The sequence below is a fragment of the Phalacrocorax aristotelis genome, chromosome 3 (assembly GCF_949628215.1).
Source record: "Phalacrocorax aristotelis chromosome 3, bGulAri2.1, whole genome shotgun sequence".
Lineage (NCBI taxonomy): Eukaryota > Metazoa > Chordata > Aves > Suliformes > Phalacrocoracidae > Phalacrocorax > Phalacrocorax aristotelis.
This window is the reverse complement of record NC_134278.1, coordinates 101,229,859-101,248,788: the sequence shown is the minus strand read 5'-3', so window position 1 is coordinate 101,248,788 and position 18,930 is coordinate 101,229,859. Positions and strand designations below refer to the sequence as shown.

At 36.9% G+C, this 18,930-nt stretch overlaps 1 protein-coding gene across 2 annotated transcripts in view; it reads right to left on the bottom strand.

Annotated features, from left to right (window-relative positions):
- NVL (nuclear VCP like) overlaps positions 1–18,930 on the bottom strand; it is a 42,707-nt gene that overhangs the window by 17,161 nt on the left and 6,616 nt on the right. Inside the window, exons 7-18 of one of the 2 annotated variants that reach the window (XM_075088775.1) lie at positions 18,109–18,235; positions 17,745–17,821; positions 17,321–17,455; positions 15,603–15,704; positions 13,582–13,699; positions 12,944–13,088; positions 9,909–10,164; positions 7,385–7,603; positions 6,645–6,749; positions 5,789–5,851; positions 4,285–4,404; positions 2,530–2,629 (exon numbers count right to left, since the gene is read on the bottom strand). In XM_075088775.1, the coding sequence (XP_074944876.1) occupies positions 2,530–2,629; positions 4,285–4,404; positions 5,789–5,851; positions 6,645–6,749; positions 7,385–7,603; positions 9,909–10,164; positions 12,944–13,088; positions 13,582–13,699; positions 15,603–15,704; positions 17,321–17,455; positions 17,745–17,821; positions 18,109–18,235 (1,567 nt within the window). The remainder of the gene's footprint in view (positions 1–2,529; positions 2,630–4,284; positions 4,405–5,788; positions 5,852–6,644; positions 6,750–7,384; positions 7,604–9,908; positions 10,165–12,943; positions 13,089–13,581; positions 13,700–15,602; positions 15,705–17,320; positions 17,456–17,744; positions 17,822–18,108; positions 18,236–18,930) is intronic. The other variant, XM_075088776.1, reaches the window with a different exon arrangement.

Sequence of the window (18,930 nt, the reverse complement as noted above, 5' to 3'; positions counted from 1 at the left end):
TACAAAATGTTATTCATACACACAGCTTATATCCTTCTGAAGTAAGAGATCAGTCTATCCAAACTGCATAGATAATTGCCTCCTCTAGCAAAAGTTGGATGTGCCAAGCTTTGCTGTTCAGAAAAAAATATTTTATTGTGCTGGCAAAACCACTCCTTTATCAAGAAACAATTCATTTCCATTGACAGAATTTGAAGATACATTTATACCCTTCAACTTGATATTTGTTATCACTCCTGTCCATTTTGTTGACATTCGGCATTTTTACCTCAAATTGACTTTTTTCATCAATGTCACTGGCTAGTAATACACCACTGAGTTCATGCTGTACAAATTTCCCAGCTTCCCTCAAATATTAGTTCAACCCTCATTAGTCAGGAGAGTTTTGTAACTTTCACTATTCCAGTACAGTAAAAGAGTACATCTACCACTGCAGCTGAACAAGGCAACAGGGACTTTTTAAAACTGGGGGTGGGGGGGAATCCCCAAACCATTACAGAGGTAGCTTATACCATCATAATGGTAAAACTGCATCCAGTAAAAGGCTTATAAAGGGATGGATTAACAATTACACAGATGTCTATTTCACATATGCATGAAAATGAAACCCATAAGCAAGTACTGAATCAGTGTAAACCCAGCAAAGCTGGGAAGTATTCATATCTTGAAATTAACATCTGAGCAACATTTACTCTAAATTGGCTCTTGTAAAGCTACTAACCTACTTGCACTTGGATGCCTCTACTAGAGGAGTCATTAGCTCAGAACAGTGCCACATACATACACACACTGGCCCTACAAGTATTTGCCCCGTGTATACCCGCCATACACCTGAGTGCCACTGCAGGAAGTCAAGCTGGGTGTTCCCTCAACTTCAAAAGTGTTGGAATTCACACCCCAACCTACCAGTCAGAGATAATGACGAGTTTACTGCCATCAGCAATTAGATGTGAAGCCCTTGAGAAACCCTAACAAATAAGGCTGCTTGTTACAAATACTTGCACTAGCATAAGTAATTTAGTGAGAGATCTCTTTCCTAAGGCAACTTGATGACACTATACTAACACCCTTGGTACATCAAACTGTATCTATATATAGATGTGCTACATTGTATAACCTTATTCTCTTTTACACATTGGATTAGATAGGTCAGAATCATCAAGCTCATGCCAGGAAAACTTCCCACTTTAAATCAAAGAATTGCTACAAGCAGATACAGATTTAAGCATCCTCTGCTCGTATTTCACCGTTAGAAAGCCTGATAGTCTGACATGGTGCAAAGAATTCAAGAGACAGGAAACTTTTCCTCAAAATTTTTTACTATTTTGACCATTGGAAAAAACAAAAACCACCTCACAGTTGCCTATTTTAGGTGATTTCAGACCAAATTTTCCTTAATCTATAGGACCCAAGCAATCTGTCAAGTATTTTAACTTTCTCATGTTCCAATTTATATCCAAAGTAGCTATGCTACTATTTTTCCCTGTTAAGCCATTTCTCATCAGAATTCTACATCTTGTCCTTACTTAACACATGCACGTATGAAACAACAATGTAGTTACTAGTAAGTCGCCAAATATGTGCTCTAGGCACAAAGGTCCTTTCCAAAATTCTAGGACCTACCCCAGTATGGTTTTACCAAGATAGAAAAATAACCCCATATTTAATTTCAGTTGCAATATTCAGAAAAATGTTCATAACCCAGGAAGAGCAACATCTTCCTGCGCATGTTTTTTTCTATATTGACAGCAAATTCCTTTACTTCTAACTCTCAGCGTCTAGATGGAGTTCAAAATCAGGAATAGAGAAGTTTATTGCTATGTATAAAACACAGGACTTTTCCATAATACAAAAAAAAGAGGGAGAAAGTTGGTTGTAGAACACACGATGTTTGTAAAGTAGATGTCAGTGTTTAGCTTATTAACTAAGAAGATGCTGCAGGAATTGCAAAAGCTACCAAAAATTGAAGACCCAGCAAGGGAGCACAGACAGCAGTCAATATCAAAGCTTGACAGAACACGAGGTAACAGCGGAGTAAGTTCAGGCTGAGGGAACCAGGTTTGGAACATGAAGCACAGGAAGCAAAAGATAAGGAAATGGAAAAATTATTTAACATGAGACAGATGACTCAAGGGAAAAAATTTAAAATAGCAGAAAACTATAAGGTTGCTTTGATTAGAAAATCAATGCAAGCAACAAAAAAGATACAATTTTTGTTTCAGTTCTCTTTTGTTCTATATTCCAAGGAGATAATCCAAAGTCCAATTCAGTCAAAAGTCTTTCAAAGCATTTTACAGCAATGCTATCAGATGCTAATTAAGATACATTTTAAAGATGTTGCTTCATCTCAAACTGTCACAAGAACGTGGGACAGACTAATTGATCAGAAAAGGTTTGGATTTGAGGAGACACTGTAATTTTAAGTACAGAACAAGGTTAGTTCTACAATTCAAATACATAAGAACGCATCAATTTCAGGAGAAGAGACTAATGATGCTTGATTTCTCTAGTTTGGTTTGGGGTCCTTACCTGGCCTGTTTGTGGCAGCCATAATGAAAACCTGCTGACGATTCTCCAGACCATCCATCTCTGTGAGTAACTGGTTAACTACTCGGACACTGGCTCCTGACTTTAAAAGGAGAAATTTGTCAACAAAATTGAGGAAACAGTGGGAATGTGAATATTTCAAAACAAAAGAAACCTTTTCTTTCCCATTAAAGATGAAGGACTTGCTTAAAGAAGTACATACAGATCTTTATTCTAATCATTCTCCCATCTATCTCAACAAGAAAACCCAGAACTTCTCAATATTCAGGTTTTGGGAAAAAAAATACTCCAAATATTTAAACCTCTGCAAACAATACTTTCAGCAGCTGAGCTACTCATAGTTAAATGCTATCTCCATAGTACTGACATCCAATAAACAAACTCAATAGCTTAATCTGAATTACGTTCTAGAGTTGGAGAGACAGAGGGAGAGAAAGCCCAGATGCTGGAGAACAAAAGTCCAATTATGCAGTAAAATTGTTTGATGATTTTGATGAATGTTGTTCTAAGTGTTAGTGTTTTATTTTAAATGCACAAAAATATAAATCCACCCATGGGTAATTAGAATATGTGGTCTCAAAAAGCCAGTGGAAACACCAAACACCCCTGAGTTTCAATTACGAATCCCAAGGATTGTCACCAGTATTAGAGTCTGAGTAATAAAGTCACCAGTCTCCTGCCCAGAAAGTACCTCTGCATGGTTAAAGGAGGCTGTGAAGAGCAGGAATGGGCTTCTAGGCACGAAGTTGCTGCCTGGTGCTGCTGCCACACAACTGAATTATAGTGAGGTCAAAGCACACTTGTTCCCCCCTCCTTGGCTACCGCCTATGCCTGCTGTGGTGCCAGTACTGGACACCTTCTTTTATGGCTCTGTGGGAACCACCACCTCAGGGTATTCAAGAAGTCAAGTTTGAACTTTTCAGCCTGGCTATCTTTCATAGGAAGTGAAGTATGCAAATTTAGAAGACAAGGTACAATTCAGGAACAGTTGATCAAACTTCTCTCCTATGATGGCAATATCTGAACAGTACTGTCCTCAACTTGTCTGTTGAAAAAAAGCATCTTTTCCTTCAGCCATCAACATACATGCACCAATACAGCACCATAAAACAGCTGCACTTCCTCTGCATAAAGAACAGAGCAGCTTTCCTTCCAACACACTAACACTTTGCGGTACTACCATCCTGCAAAAGCAGAAGTTAATCCTAGGTGTAGGTAGCTGCTATTCCAAAAAAAACAACAACAACAACAACAACAACAACAACAACAACAACAAAAAAAGAGAGAGAAAACCTCACAGGTGGAACAGCTCTTGAGTCTAATGCATTCCACTCAACGCTCCTGCCTCAAATATTTTCATGACCCAGTTCATGTTGTTCAAATAAATGCATACTTCATGCAAGCATTACAGCTGCACACAGGTGTCAGGATTTGGCCATAAATTAAACAAGATATTAAACAGCACTTCTTCATCTTTTCCTACAGCTCTACACAGCCCAGTTGGCAGAGATACACACATTCTCTGGATATTTTTTTCTATATATGCATACCAAAAATGTATTAAGCTTTATAAAATTTGACCAACATATTTTTTCTCAATATATGAGAAAGCCTATTAGATTGTTTTTCTTGGGAGATATGGAACATAGGACCCTTCCCGGTACTTCTGTTGCTAGCAGAGCAATTCTGTTGCAATTTAAATAATTTATTTATGGAGATATTTTAAGACAGACTCACTTCACGGTCAGACCTCCGAGGGCACAAAGCATCAACTTCATCAAAAAATATAACACAAGGGGCTGAATTCCTGGCACGCTGGAATACCTGACGTACAGCCCGTTCACTTTCACCAACATACTAAAACAAGTAACAAATCACAGTGAAACAATGTAAGACATGAAGATTTTGCTTGGGGGGAAAAAAAAAAAAATCACAGCTTTAAACACTATTTGAGGTGCTTTGCAAGGGAGAAGTGCAACCTGCCAACCAGTTTACTCCTGATAACAGTCTGTTATCTCTGTTTCCTTACTGATCAAGATTTACATGGTAACTAGTTGTCACTAGCTCATTTTTGACAGTTTGCAGTACATTCAGAGTTTAACAGAATTCCTACTTTGTGGGGAATAAATCTAACTTGCCATTATTCTGATGATGAGAATTAACAAAAACAATCTTCCTTAAGGATGCTGTTGTTCTTCAGCTGTTCATAAACAAACCCAGTGAGCAATCTGAACACAATGAACACCTGAAGTTCATACAGTAGTTGCCTGAAGACAGGGAGTTGGTGGTAGGAAACTGAAAAGTAAGCCAGAATTTCACTTTGAATGGTGAATTGCAGGGGCAGGGGTTGCCAAGTTGTAAATGCAAACGCTTCATTTTCTCCAAACAAACATGTTTTGATAGGATTTATGTTTTAACACAGCCTCTGAATCACAGCCAGGCATTTTCCCTTTACTACCCAAGGAAGCAGAGCTCCTCCTTAAGAGTTACATTTCCTGCCTGCATCAGTACTTGAAGTACACATAAAAAGATGTTTGGGAAAAGAATAATCATATCCAGCATTTTGGTTTTAGCTTCCACACCACTGACGAACAGGTAGCTGCCATGGTCTTCTGAGATGTGGGCTGCAACCGTCTTGGTCAGTTCAAAATATTCTCTTAATCTAAAATGGACCAAAGTTATACCACAACACTTCTAAGTCCAGTGCTTCAAAAACACAGACTACAGCACTTTTATTTGTTAACATTTAAAATCTTTAAAAATCACTTTGATCAACTAAAAAACCCACATTGCTTTCCAAGGTTTCAAACTTTCATTAAGAAGCTAAAGTGACTGGCAAAACACATTTCTGAACTTGAAAGTTGAAACTTTTAGTTTCCTTAGTGAAAGCTGCTAATTTGCAGTTACTGATCACCAATTTTCTCACTGAAGATTAGAGTTTTTGTTCTTTTTCCTGACCTACATAAAAGCAACGATGCATGTAGTTGATCATTTAGAAATCCTACTTCAGTCAAGATGGCTCCATCTACCAGGTAATTTAAACCAAGATACATACTTAAACTACCCAGACAGCTTTTTCCTTTTCACATGAACAACTTCACTGCTAAAAACTTTAAGCAGAGATTAAATGAGGCAACTTCAGTTGCACCAGTATCAGTTGTGTAACTATCAGGAATTTTGTTTGCCCCACTCTTTGGACAAGAATGCCATAAATAACAAAAGCACAATGATTACTGCATACCATATTTAGCAGTTCAGGACCTTTCACAGATATGAAGTTCAGTCCAGACTCATTTGCCACGGCCTATCAAAAAGGGAAAGACAGATGTATATATAAACCAGATATTTTTCATACTTTCTTTAGTTCTGTCCATAGAGCGATAAACTTAAGGGAAGGAGCATAGTTATCAACTGTTTGTGAAATACAGAAAAGAGTACAAAGTGTAATTACATGCAATTAAGAGTGGGAGGGGGGCAGGGAATTTAGCAAGGTGTTCTCTCTCTCCTTAATAAGGCAGTGATCCAGATTCACACCCCTTCCCCATATTAGCTGAAGAATTCTCAATAATAGGTGGGAGTTAAAGAGATATGCAACTACATAAGAGCATTTGAAGACAAAGATGAGCAACAATCTGGAAACTTGCATGATTATCTCCATTTACATAGGGAGGCCATAAGAACGTAAATGCTTGAGGAGAACAAAACCAGAAATATTTTCAGTAAGGTAAATATAATAAATAAAAATACATAAATATAATAGAGTGTAGGCTACTTCCCAATATATAATTTAGTTCCAGTGAAATATTCCATAGAAGTGGTTATCTAATAGAGCTTCTCCCCATCTTCGCTACTTTCTTCTTAAGCAACTTAATTCCTTCAAGTTTTGCAGTAACTCCCTCTCAACTCAAGCAAAATTTTAACTTTATGACAAGAAAATCAGAATAACTTAGCACAGAGGCCCAAATCTAATTTTCTGATAAGAAGTGGTTCAAAAGCCCAATTTCTGGCAGTATCTTCTAGACTCAGTTATTCCTACAAAAACACCTACTTCAAGAAGATTCTCCAGTATTTTTAAACATGTTTAGAAATTGTCTTACCTTAGCTAACAGTGTTTTGCCACACCCAGGAGGCCCTGCAAGCAGGACACCAGCTGGAGTGGTCAGGCCCAGAGCTTTAAACTGCTCTGGGTTTCGCACAGGTGCCTATAAAAGAAATTACCGTGGTTAACTGTGAGAAAACGCTATCATGAAATTTCCATTTCAGTTACAGTTGGGTGAAAAATCATTCATAAGCAAGTTCTTTATTCTAATTCTTTATAGGCTAAAAGAATAAACAGTTGATCAGCATCTCTTATCTTGCAATGATGAATACCCCAAAATGGGAGAAGTATAATTATTCAGAGGTAGATTTTATTTACCTAAGTTCTCATCTTAAGGTGTTAGTGTTAAGTATCCCTCTGACTGGCAGCAAGACTGCTAACCTTCCAGCTAAGTAGTCTCCAATTCTTTGTGTGGCAGTTGTGTAAGTAAGGTTATCAGTACAAAACTTCTAGAATACTTAAGATTCAGCAATAATGAACATACTGAAAACTTCAAGCACGAATACAGTAAGTGAAATCTTAAATACGTGCTCCAGACTTGGAAAAAATTTAAAATTAAGTTGTAGAAGTCTGACTATTTTAACTGAAGATCTTACAAAATTTCTAGTCTGTAGCATGTTGAAACCAATGGGCAGCACATTACACCTTAAACAAATATTAAAAAACAAACAAGCATAGTTTTATTTCCTGAATAGGGGGAAGTACAAAAAAAATCTTTGAAAGTAAGTTAAGACATACCAATATAGCCATAGTCAGCTCCTCCCGAACATCCTCCAGGGCTCCAATATCTGCCCAAGTCACATCAGGAATTGTGACAAAGCCTTCTCTCTTGGCAGAGGGTTGCACTGATGACAGTGCAACAATAAAATCATTCATCTCAATGCACAGCTTCTGCAGCTGCTCCTCAGGCAAGGGGTCTTGCTTCTTTAGCAAATCCAAGAGTCTCTGCAACTCCTCCTTAGGGTACATGGAAAGGGAGAGAAAAAGATGATGCACTGAATTAGATTTTAAGAACCATTTCTTTAAGGGCTTTTTCAAAACAATGCTTTATTCAACTGTAATATTAAATACTGTAAAACAAATTATTATGTACAAACCACATAAAATTCGTAAAATAACATTAAATATTAACATTAATGATAAAAATGTTCCAAGAAAGCACTGTGTACATTTAACACTTGTGAAAGCACTAAGCTGACAGACTACAATCTTTATTTAGATAGTATAGAAACAAAACTAGTACATGTATTTTGTCTTCAAATTCTTCCTACTGCTTCTCCCACACTGATCAGGAGAAAGTTCTTTCCACACTGAAATTTCCAAAATATGTATTAACTATATGCATTAATCCTGTTTTTAGTAAGAAATTACTCTCAAGAGAAAGTGAACAACTCTGCTGAGCAGCACAATTTCAGCAATTTGTGGAACATTCAGTCATATATAAACCTTTAAAACTATTAACACGTTTTCAGATTATACACTTTTATTTAACATAATCTGATTCCAAGTCATCAACCCATTTCCTCAGGCTGATTAGACCTGGTTTTGTAACCAGGCCCTGATAAAGTTTGGGCAAACAGGATACAGATACAGGGTAATGCTTTTCAGCACTGTCCCATCTTGCAGACTGCAGTGCCCCAGGCAGGCAGGTTCCAATTTCCCCAATCAGTTCCTTATTGGGGAAACTATCTGAGAAAATACTTGATCAAATAACTTCATACCTTCACAACATAAATCCATCCCAGTTCTAATACAGAAAGGCAGTATCAAAGCAAATTGATACTGCATCACAAGTAAAATTATACCAGGATTTTCATTACAAGATAGAGGGAGGGAAAAAAAAAAACCACAGCATGTAAAAACTCTGTTAAGTTTTCACATTTTCTCTACAGCAGTATATGGGAAAAGTATCCCTTCCTATTTGCTGCAACAAAGATAGCACTACGACTGACTGATATTCCTTTCAAGCCGTCCCTCCTCTTCTTAACACAACCATTACGAGAAACTCTGAAATAGCCGAGACCACTGGGTTTGTTTACTTGAATTGTGTGAATGATTTTTAAAGGTTTTGTATGTTTACTTTTCCATTATAAACATAATATAATGGTTTTAATGACAATACCCTGTATTAGACTATGTCAACCTCCTGCCAGCTATCAAAATATGGCTCTGTTAGGATTAGACTTCCTCATCCTCAATAACCCCTTTGATCATGGTGATGTTGATAAAAGCAACTACCCGCCCCTCCCCGCTTTCTTTTGGCTCCGTCAGACCACAGGAAACACTGGGAGGTATACAGCATGATTGTTACTCTAATACAAATGCTTACTACAGCTTTTTACACTGTTTTTTGTTAATTACAATAACGTTTTTCTTTGATAGTCCTAAAATCAGAATCTGAGTAAAATGTGGATTTAAAACCACCTTGGTTTACTTCTCCAGACAAATCTTTAGGAAGCCTATACATAATGAAGGTGCATAAACACTCCAAATTCTGAGAAGTAGGGCAAAGAATTTCTATATAAAGATGTTCTAGTTCACTGACCACAGCATGTTACTTGGGCCACAGAATAATTCTGGCACTGGAAAAGCCATTTTTCTGCAACAGAGTTCCAGCTGTACTGCACATTAACAGATACCTTCTCTGCAGCTCAAGTCACATTGCTAACCCAACTTTTCTACTGGATAGATACCTCTTCCTCAAACTTGCCATAGGTACTAGACACCACATGTGACTTACCCCAAGTAATCACATATCTGGAGGGAAAATATAGACTACAAAAATACTTCTAGACTTTGGCTAACTGTAACTATACCAGGTCAGGGATGAGCCCCAGGCTCATCATTTCTGTGTCACTGAGAACACAGAAAATGCTTGGTAAAAACTCAGTGCAAGTCTAATATTCTGACAATCGTCTTACAGTCAATGCACTTTTGAAGAGAGAAATAGCCACTATTTAACCTCTGGTCAGCTAGAAAACAAAACAACACAATACAAACAACAACAACTCCTCCAAGGAAAAAACCCACACTTTGTATAGAACATTAACATGATTTTTAGAAGGTGTGGGTTTTGGAAGCCACTTATTCAGACGCATTATAGGGGTCATTAGGAGTTAACCTTAGGAGCTGATATTTCTAAATCTAAATTTAATATCACATTGGCTGTGGACGTTTAAAGATTTATGAGCAATGATTTTCACAACTGTAAAATGGCTCAATTCTTAAGATATTAGCGGCACATGCTTCAAGGAACACATACCTTCGGAGGAAGTTCTAGTTGTTTGGTATTCTCTTCCACCGGGATGTCTGTTCCTATTCCCATGCTTTCTCCAGCTGCGTTTCCTCCAGGATGCTGCTTCTCTGATTTTATCAGGACCCTGTTCACTGTGCACATAGCTGCCTCACGACAAAGTGCCATCAGATCAGCACCTACATAACCCGGAGTCAGCCGTGCTAAATGATGAAATTCAAAGGACTCTGGGAGCTTAAGTTTTCGACACAAAGTCCGAAGAATTCTAATCAAGTAGAGAGAAAAAGAGCAACAAAATAAAGCTGTGGCTTTTTTTATTTACATATTAAAACAAACAGCATTGATTTCAGATCTCTTCCAGTCCACATGAACTGAATTAGTACAGTGGGGACAGATTTCACTCAAATAGGAAGTAACCAACACAAACCCACAAAACTATGCTATATATTTCTTTTCAGTCCTTAAATGAAAACCAACAGCATCAACCAGGCCATGTCAATCAGTAGGTAAAAGCCAATTTTGGTGAATCTACATATTACAGATTCTTTAAACCTTAGGTTATGATTCAAAATTGACAGAGGAGATCTCAGAGTGTACCACAGAGACACACACAAGTTACCCATTGAGATATTTAACCTTGTATTCCTAACAACCTTAGTCTGCTTTGCCTGTTCCATCCCACTTCTATTTATTTATTCAATAACATCCACAACAAACTATTCTGCAAGGAGCAAATAAAACCAGACTGTGGGAGGAGCTCTGTCTTTTAATTTTCAGTATCTTTCCCTACTTCCTGCATCCCCAGCAAAATGTCCGACAGGCCACACACAGCTTATGTGTACACCTCGTGTGCTACCTCATCCTCATTCAAAAACTAAAGTTACACGTACCTATGCAGTTCCATCACTAATACAATACAGCTCTATGTGGAACTGACAGTGAAGTGCTATGCTTCACACTTCTTTTTTAATGGGAGTTTTTTCACTCTGTATCAAGGACAAAGCTTTAAAAACCTCCTTCAAGGTCCACCAAGACTTCCTGCTGTTCTTCTAAGACTGAAAACTACATGAATAGTCAAAAAAAAAAAAAAAGACAAAATCCAATGTGACTGCACAAATACTGATGCTGAAGAACTCCAAGCAGAGAGATCAAATCAACTTCTTAAAAACAGCAAAACATCACTTCATTGGGAAAATATTTTTAAAAGGCAGCACAATCCAAAGAAGTGATGATTATTAACATGCTTTCTGGTTCCAGTGAAAACCAGTTTAAATTATTTCCAGATCAAGTAATGTAACTACAGAAAAGTTATTAAAAGAACACGTTATTGAACTGTTCCAAACACTGAAATTATAATATATTTCTTCTGTTTGCCTCCCCCACTAACAAGTTCCATCATCTCTCATTTAAATCTTTATTAGTGATATTAGCGTGGTTCTCAAGAATTATTCAACCTGTCTGACAACAGCTGTAGCTCATCAAGTGACTTGAAGTACAAAAAGGTAAGAACTGTAAATAGCTTATTCCAAATTTCTGTCCTACATATATTATTTTCCTTCATGTATTTCATACATGCACAAGAAAACACTGCAAGTAAAGCAAGATCTCCAGGTACACCTCCTCATCCTACTCCATCCTCCTACGGCTGTAGAACCACAGCTAAGCAGTTCAAATCATGCCTTCAGCAAGATTGATTTATTATGTGGTAAATCAGCACACTATAAGGACTTCTGTTTCCAGAAGACCCTAGTTTGTTTGGGTTTTTTGTAAAAAAGGAACAACACCGCCCCAGCAAAAGCCATCACAAACCCAAAACAAAACAGAAGAGCAGGGGTGGGGAGGGGAAGGGGATAATTTTAAAAAAGAAAATAAAATCAACAGTTCCTGTAAGCATACAACTCCAGGAACACAAACACAAACAATTGCACAAAACAATAATATGAACAAATGTGACTACACATGAGCAATCTCTACACACCGACAGCTTTCCCATTCGCACTCCTGTCCTTTGAAACAGTGCTATTTCTGAGAATATCATGTTTTTAACATGAACCTAAGAAATATCACAGAATCAGAACTCTCATCAGTCAACACTTCAGTTCTACCTCTAACCATCTGCAGTATTTTCCCACAACCAAGAGGAATATAATTACTACGGGGCTGTAGTACTACGGGGCTGTAGATTTGAGGGAAGAAAAAAAAAAAAAAAAAAAAGAAAAGTGGAAGCACGGCCAGAAAGGGAAGGGGGAAAGGGTGAAATAGTGGCCGGTAGTGCTGACAACATAAAGTGAGCAATGCTGCAAACAGAAGAGTTTGCTTTTTCAACCTAGAAATAAGATTAGTTGTGGTAGAAGGACCTTATCCTTTAATTTTTCTTTCCTTCCTGTAACAAGATATGCCACAGCTGTTTTCACACTCCCTTCCTGTGTTTTCTGCTATTGTGGAGATAAGTAGCAGTTCCTTTTTAATTAAAAAAAAAACCAACTTTTTTTTTAAATCTAGTCTGACAGTCACGGATCTCTGGAGTAAAAAGGGCCAGTTACACAAAACAGGATGAACACAGCTCAGCTTAATGCCTGGACTGGTGTTTTTCCACATGGAATGGATTGGAAGAATCTCAGCCTGTTGCTTAAGATATGTGCTTGAGAGGACTAACAAACAGGCTATAGTTAATTTATGTTCCTAATTTAATAGTACACAGGGAACAACAAAGACACAATGTTAACTTCCTGAACAACACATAAGATATATTTAATTCCATCATCTATACTGTTAAGGCACTTGAAAACCCATTAACATAATGTTAAAGGCAGATTTGCACACAAGAAAGGAAACCACCCCAAATGTAGACACAGCTACCAAGGCAAAGAGTAGATGCACACTTAATGTCTTCTGCATTTTCAGTGTGCTGATCCCTAGGTGAGTACAGGCATAAATAGGACTAAACACAATAAAGTACTTTTCCTTAATCTGTATGTTAACTTACACATTATTTTCTTATTTATTAATTAATCAAAAAGCAGCTTAAACTTTATAACACATACTTTTCTCTTGCTGCTTCATCTGGAATCCCTAAACAAATTTCTCGATCAAATCTCCCAGCTCGCCTCAGTGCAGGGTCCAGTGAGTCAGGTCTGTTAGTTGCTCCAATAACAAGGACCTGGGTAGTGGCAGCCACGTTATTCAGGTCTACAGGAAGGAAGGAAGGAAGGAAGGTAGGTAGGTAGTTAGTACTCATACTCACCATCTCAACTTTGTTCCGATATCTATGTGACTGTTTCTGCAGCACACAGAAATACTCGGAACAGCAGAGATAAACTAACCAAGCCATACTAAACTGCTGTTCATCCATATTTCTAGAAGATTCTAGTAAAATTTGTGTTTTGCACAATCAAGCAAAAATAAGCATTTCAAATGACATTTAACACATTCTCCCATTATATCTGTTTATACAACAGACAGGCTTATAGAATGCTGTACAGACTAGACTACTATGAAAATAATGTAGTAACATCCCCTCAAATTTATTAGAAACTTCCCACCATCCCCTGGGTAAACTGTGCCAAAATACAGAAAATTATTACCACTATGTCCACTAAAGTAACCATGAGTCACTACTGAAGGAAAGCAGACAGTGAGCCTGATAATTAGAAAGTTTAGTACAGATGTTCCTGAAACTGACCATCCATACAAGTTAGGAACTGAGCAACAATTCTCCGCTCCATGTCCTTCGATGCAACTTCTCTTTTTGGGGTGATTGCATCAATCTCGTCAATGAAAAGGACACATGGCGCACTGGACTAGGAAGAAGAAGTATTAATGATTTCAAAATTACACTGACATAGTGTATTATGAGAGAGAACATTTTTTCAGATTTTCTGTTCTATAATTATTACTCTAAGTCTGCTGCACAATCAACCTGTTCTTGAACAATTCTGTTGTTCTTATTGACTGTCTGGAGAGCTGCCAGACTATGGAACTGTGCTGAGCTGAGGCTATGGAAAAATTCAGGCATGAGATTCAAAATATCTCTATATATTGTTTAAATTTTAAGTGTACCTCTACGTTGCTTTATGTTTCCCATGAATATTCCATCGTGTCTGCTTACTTGCTTAAGTCCAAAAAAGAAAATCAGACAAGAAAGGTCTGATTTGGTTTTTTGTTTGTTAATGACATTAGAGCTGTGGAATTTCAGGAGCTAGTATTACTGGCACACATAATGAAACAGAAAAAACAGTAGGTGGTCATGAAAAATTATGTGCCAACTTTAAGACACTACAGTGCCTGACCATGTCCAGAGAGCAAAAATGAGCAATGAGCAACCTCTACAAGTGCTCTAAATTTCCATGGACATCATGTTCATAAAAAGCCAACACTGATTTAGAACAATAATTAGTATAACTAATAGAATAGTGTTTAACTGACATAAGATTATTCATTTTCTCAAAAAGCACTAGTAATGCAAACAAATACTTAAGGAAAACACCAGAATCATCTTCAGAAAGTCCCATATAAAAAAACCAAATGTAATATTTTAAAACCCACACATTCTGTGTTATCAGGTAGCAACTGCGCCATCTAGTGGTCATTCACGTGTCCTCTGTCCAGTAAAGGGAAAAAATGCAACTAAGCTGTATTCTCCAGTACATTCATAAGGTACAGTGGAACTATGTATTTTTTTAATCCCCTGCAGAAAAAATTTGGTGCAAAAACTAAGCGGGTGAATGCGAGTGACTATAAGAAAGGCAACAGAAATTTTAAACAGATTTTACACAATACATTTTTTTAAAAATCATTTTTATCGCAACTTCCTGTCAATCACCATGCATGCAAAAGTTATGTTATTTCTGAAAACTCTGTGCAATCGTTAATTTTATTCTAAATAACATCTTAACAGGGCTTTCTAAAAATTAAAATGTAGTATGAACCAGAAACTTAACAATCTAAGAGCTTCACAATCAACCCTTTTGCCATGTTTAACATCCTTTTACACAGGATCATACTCTAAACTCTCTAAATACAGTTGTGGGGGAGAGTACAAGAGAACAATACTGGAAAACCAGAACATTCTCAGAGGTCAGAAACATAAAACTGTCCTCATGAAATAAAACATTAACCACATACTAAAATAAGGAAAAATATGCATTTGTTTAAATTAAAATTACCTCAACCTGTCTGTTTCTCCTTCCTTTTTACTATGTCTGAAAGTTGCACCAAAGCTAGGCTTCAACTGTAACTTGACTCCTGCTCTTACAATATTTGTTCCAAATGTCTGTCTTTACACCTGAAACCCCAAAATCTTAAGTCCCTTGTATTCACTCAAATTCCATGCCATACAAAACCAGCAAAAAACCACCTTGTAACAAAAAAAGCACAGTAAACTGCTCTTGCATCTTTTTAATTTTTATAAACCAAGCCAAGGAGCTCTAAATAGGTAATTAATTTATGTTGCTCCCTTTACATTAATAAGATGAACAATCTTTTGTCAAGATTTCAAAATAGTAATCTTTGTACTCTGTGACAGCATGGCACTTAGTACAATGGAATTCTGGCCACAGAAAGGGAGACACTATGACTTGTGTGCAGCAGTATAAAGATTCACTCACTAATATTCAAGCAAATTAAACACACAGCAACAAACTATGAATCTTTACAAAGAAAAGGACAAATAATTCACAGTGTTTTTTGCAATGGGCATCTCACCACAGCCTGCTCAAACAATTCCCTCAGCTTCTGCTCAGATTCCCCAGACACTCCAGACACCATCTCCGTTGCTGCCACTTTCAGCATCGGGAGCTCAAGTTCCTGAAAGAGACAAGGAATGTTGAATGATACATGCAGAGGTTAGAAATGTTGGCAGTCCTACAGGACAAATATTTTCCAATACAACATCTTTTACACCCAAAGATTACATATTCAAGACTAAATCTTAAAGAGCTTTTAAAAAAGATGAGTAGCATCCTCCAACTTAAAACGGGGTGAGCCATTTAGCCACGTGAAAAGAAATGGCTACAAAAACCAGGTTTCTCTAATTCAGTTAGAGAACGACTGCACTGCCAAATAGCTTTGCACCTTGGTGCCCCAACCCAGTCCTTCACAACACATATATTTCAGTGCATGCTTAGGCTCCCTTCTTGAGAAAATTGTCTATTTTTGTCTGTAACAGAGCATTGCTTAGCAGTGTGGAAAGGATCCCCACCAGGTTTTGTCCCCTTATTCTTGCTCCAGAAATATCTGAGCAGGACTGTACAATAAGATACTTGTAATGCTCACACTCAAGGTTTTCTGCTATTAAAAATAAATATATAACATTGGAACTTTGATAGACCGTAGCACAGTAGTGCTACAAGTAGTTGCAGCCTATTTCAAGCTCTTTGAATTCCATTTAAAAAAAATAAAAATCCTGATTTATACAAATCACAACCACCAGAGGCACTACCTCGACTTGGAGGAGATAATTTGCCTTAAATAGCACTATTGAAGATCTCTTATTTAAGAAAAATTATTTAAGTAGTCGTCATTAAATTTATCTCATCTCTGAAAATTTTTCACTTGCCTTGTGTTTCTTTCCCCAAATTTAGTACCTTGCCAGTACACAAATACACACTGAAGTATTAAATATCACAAATTCATTCAATGGGTATCTTTTTACAGTAAGGCATTAAAAAGAAAAAACCCACATCTTTTCAATATAAACAGTTGAAAGTGTCAGAAGGGTCGAACCAACATATAAGGAACAAACATCAGTATTTTCTTTCACAGATGAAACACACACTGCAAAAGTTCATAAATTACATGTATCTAAATTTAAGGTTATAATCTGTGACATTTAAGGAACAACTGCATTAAAGAAAAAGAAATGTCCATGGTTATTACTGAATAGTCCTAAACAGCCCCTAGATTTATATCCAGAACAGGCCCATAGCAGCACAGCAGCCTCGCCACACACCAAACTATTAAGACCAATAGTGTAATATGCTCTGAAATCGTTAGTTTGACAGAGGCAAGGCAATGTGCAGTTTTGGAATTTAGAAGTAACTGTTTAATGAATGCCACCCAATAGAATCAATGTAATGCCTCCTAAAAGATGGTAAGGTTGAGTCCAGACTTAAAACACTGTGGTAAATTTAACCAGAAGTATGTCCCATTTATAGCTTTCTCAATACCCATGCCTATATTGCTATCCTGGGAATGCCTCAAAACAATTAAGTCAAACATAAGACCCTGTCACTATGTCCCCGCTTCATATGTGAGGTTCTATCAGGTCCAGACTGAGATGGAATTTAAACAAAGGAAGTGAAGATTAACTTAGACTAAGGTGGGAAGGAGAGAAGAGAGGTAAAAAGGAGGAAAAGACTAACCTTTTTCTCTGTAAATATAATTCAGAAAAAAAAGAAACACTAAATTTAAAGCTATCTCACCCCAGCAATTGCCTGTGCAAGTAATGTCTTTCCACATCCTGGTGGTCCATGTAAAAGAAAACCACGAGGTGGAACCACACCTAAGTGGTTATAGACTTCAGGATGACGGATGTGAATGAGCATCTTGCATATTTCCTGTTCAGAACAAGAGCGACCTCCATTTAAATTGCAGAAATTAATATTATAGATTGCTAACATTATAGACAGACCAAAATAAAGCAAGTTCTCTTTATTAATGTAATTTCAGTGACTGCTTTCAGAAAGATTAATCAAAGGAAAAAAAGCCCAAAACTTTGTTGTTGTTGGTATAAGCAGCAATTCTCAGTGCCATGCAGATGAATTCTGCCAGATTTCTTATTTGCCGTTTGTCATGCGACATTTTATTCAGTGCATTCTGTATCCTACATATAAAATTTTAACTAACCTTTAAAGTTTCATCATTGCCTCCAACATCCTCAAACTTCACCAAAGGATGGTAAAGCTCTGGTCCCTTACTTCTAACTGTTAAGGAGGAAAAGTCATGCAAAATTTAGACACAGCATAATAGTAGTTGCTAACACCAAACAAGAAAGTACTGAGCCTAAACAATTAGTTAAGTACATGGAGTACTATTTTTTGGTAGCAGAATAGGACTGGAATATTTTTTTAGTACAACACTAAGGCTAAATTTCTTAACAAAACGCTCAAGGTCACTTCTCTGCACCTCAGAAAACACTTCTCTGGTTACAGATTCCATGGTCAAATACCATCTCTCTGTTTGGAGCAGAACGCCAAAAATAACTTCTTACCTTTCTCTTTAAGTAAGACAGAATTAATTTCTCCATCTACATCTGGAAATTCTTCTTTTTTTCTTTTTGCTCTCTTACCCTTTGTCTTCCTTCTTTCACTCTCCAAGACAGAAAATTCTGTTGATTTCTAGGGCATAAAACCAGAATTATATATACAAAACCTTCCAAGTCAGTGAATTTCTGCAAACATTTAAAAGAACAAAATGTGTAAGTATCTATGATGCTTAACTTACACACTTTATACAGATAAAGGCAAGCAAGGCAGGAATGTAACCCCTTCTTTTTGTAGAAAATCTTTTTTTTTAAACTTAGAATTTGCCTTTTTCAAAGGTTTAATTACACCAGTCACCTTTTTGCTAGAAGTACATACTTGTAAGCAAAAAAACCCCCAAATGAACCCGGTAACAAACCCAAAACCACTAACCAAAATCAGACACCAGTTATTTGCATACTATAGAGCAATCCACTCTGGGGATGAATGCAACCGTATCAATGTACTTACTCCAGTGGAAACAGTTTTTATTACTAGCAAGTCACGACTGGCTGTAAGAAAATACTATTCAATGCTGCCACAAGTTAACTGCATGTAAGAAAAGGATTAATATAGAAGAAATTAAAAAAGCTTCAATGAAAGTTAGTTTTTTGGGTTGTTTTTCTCTTTTCTTAAGAGAGTATTGCAAACATTTTATAATTTTAAGATCTCCCTTTTATTCAATTTCTCTATGTAAGAAGATGCAGTACTACTAGGATAAAGGGATACTTGGTCAAATCTGCCTATTCAGTAAGCATTTTGTGTAATCAGAAAGGTAGATGTAAATGGGG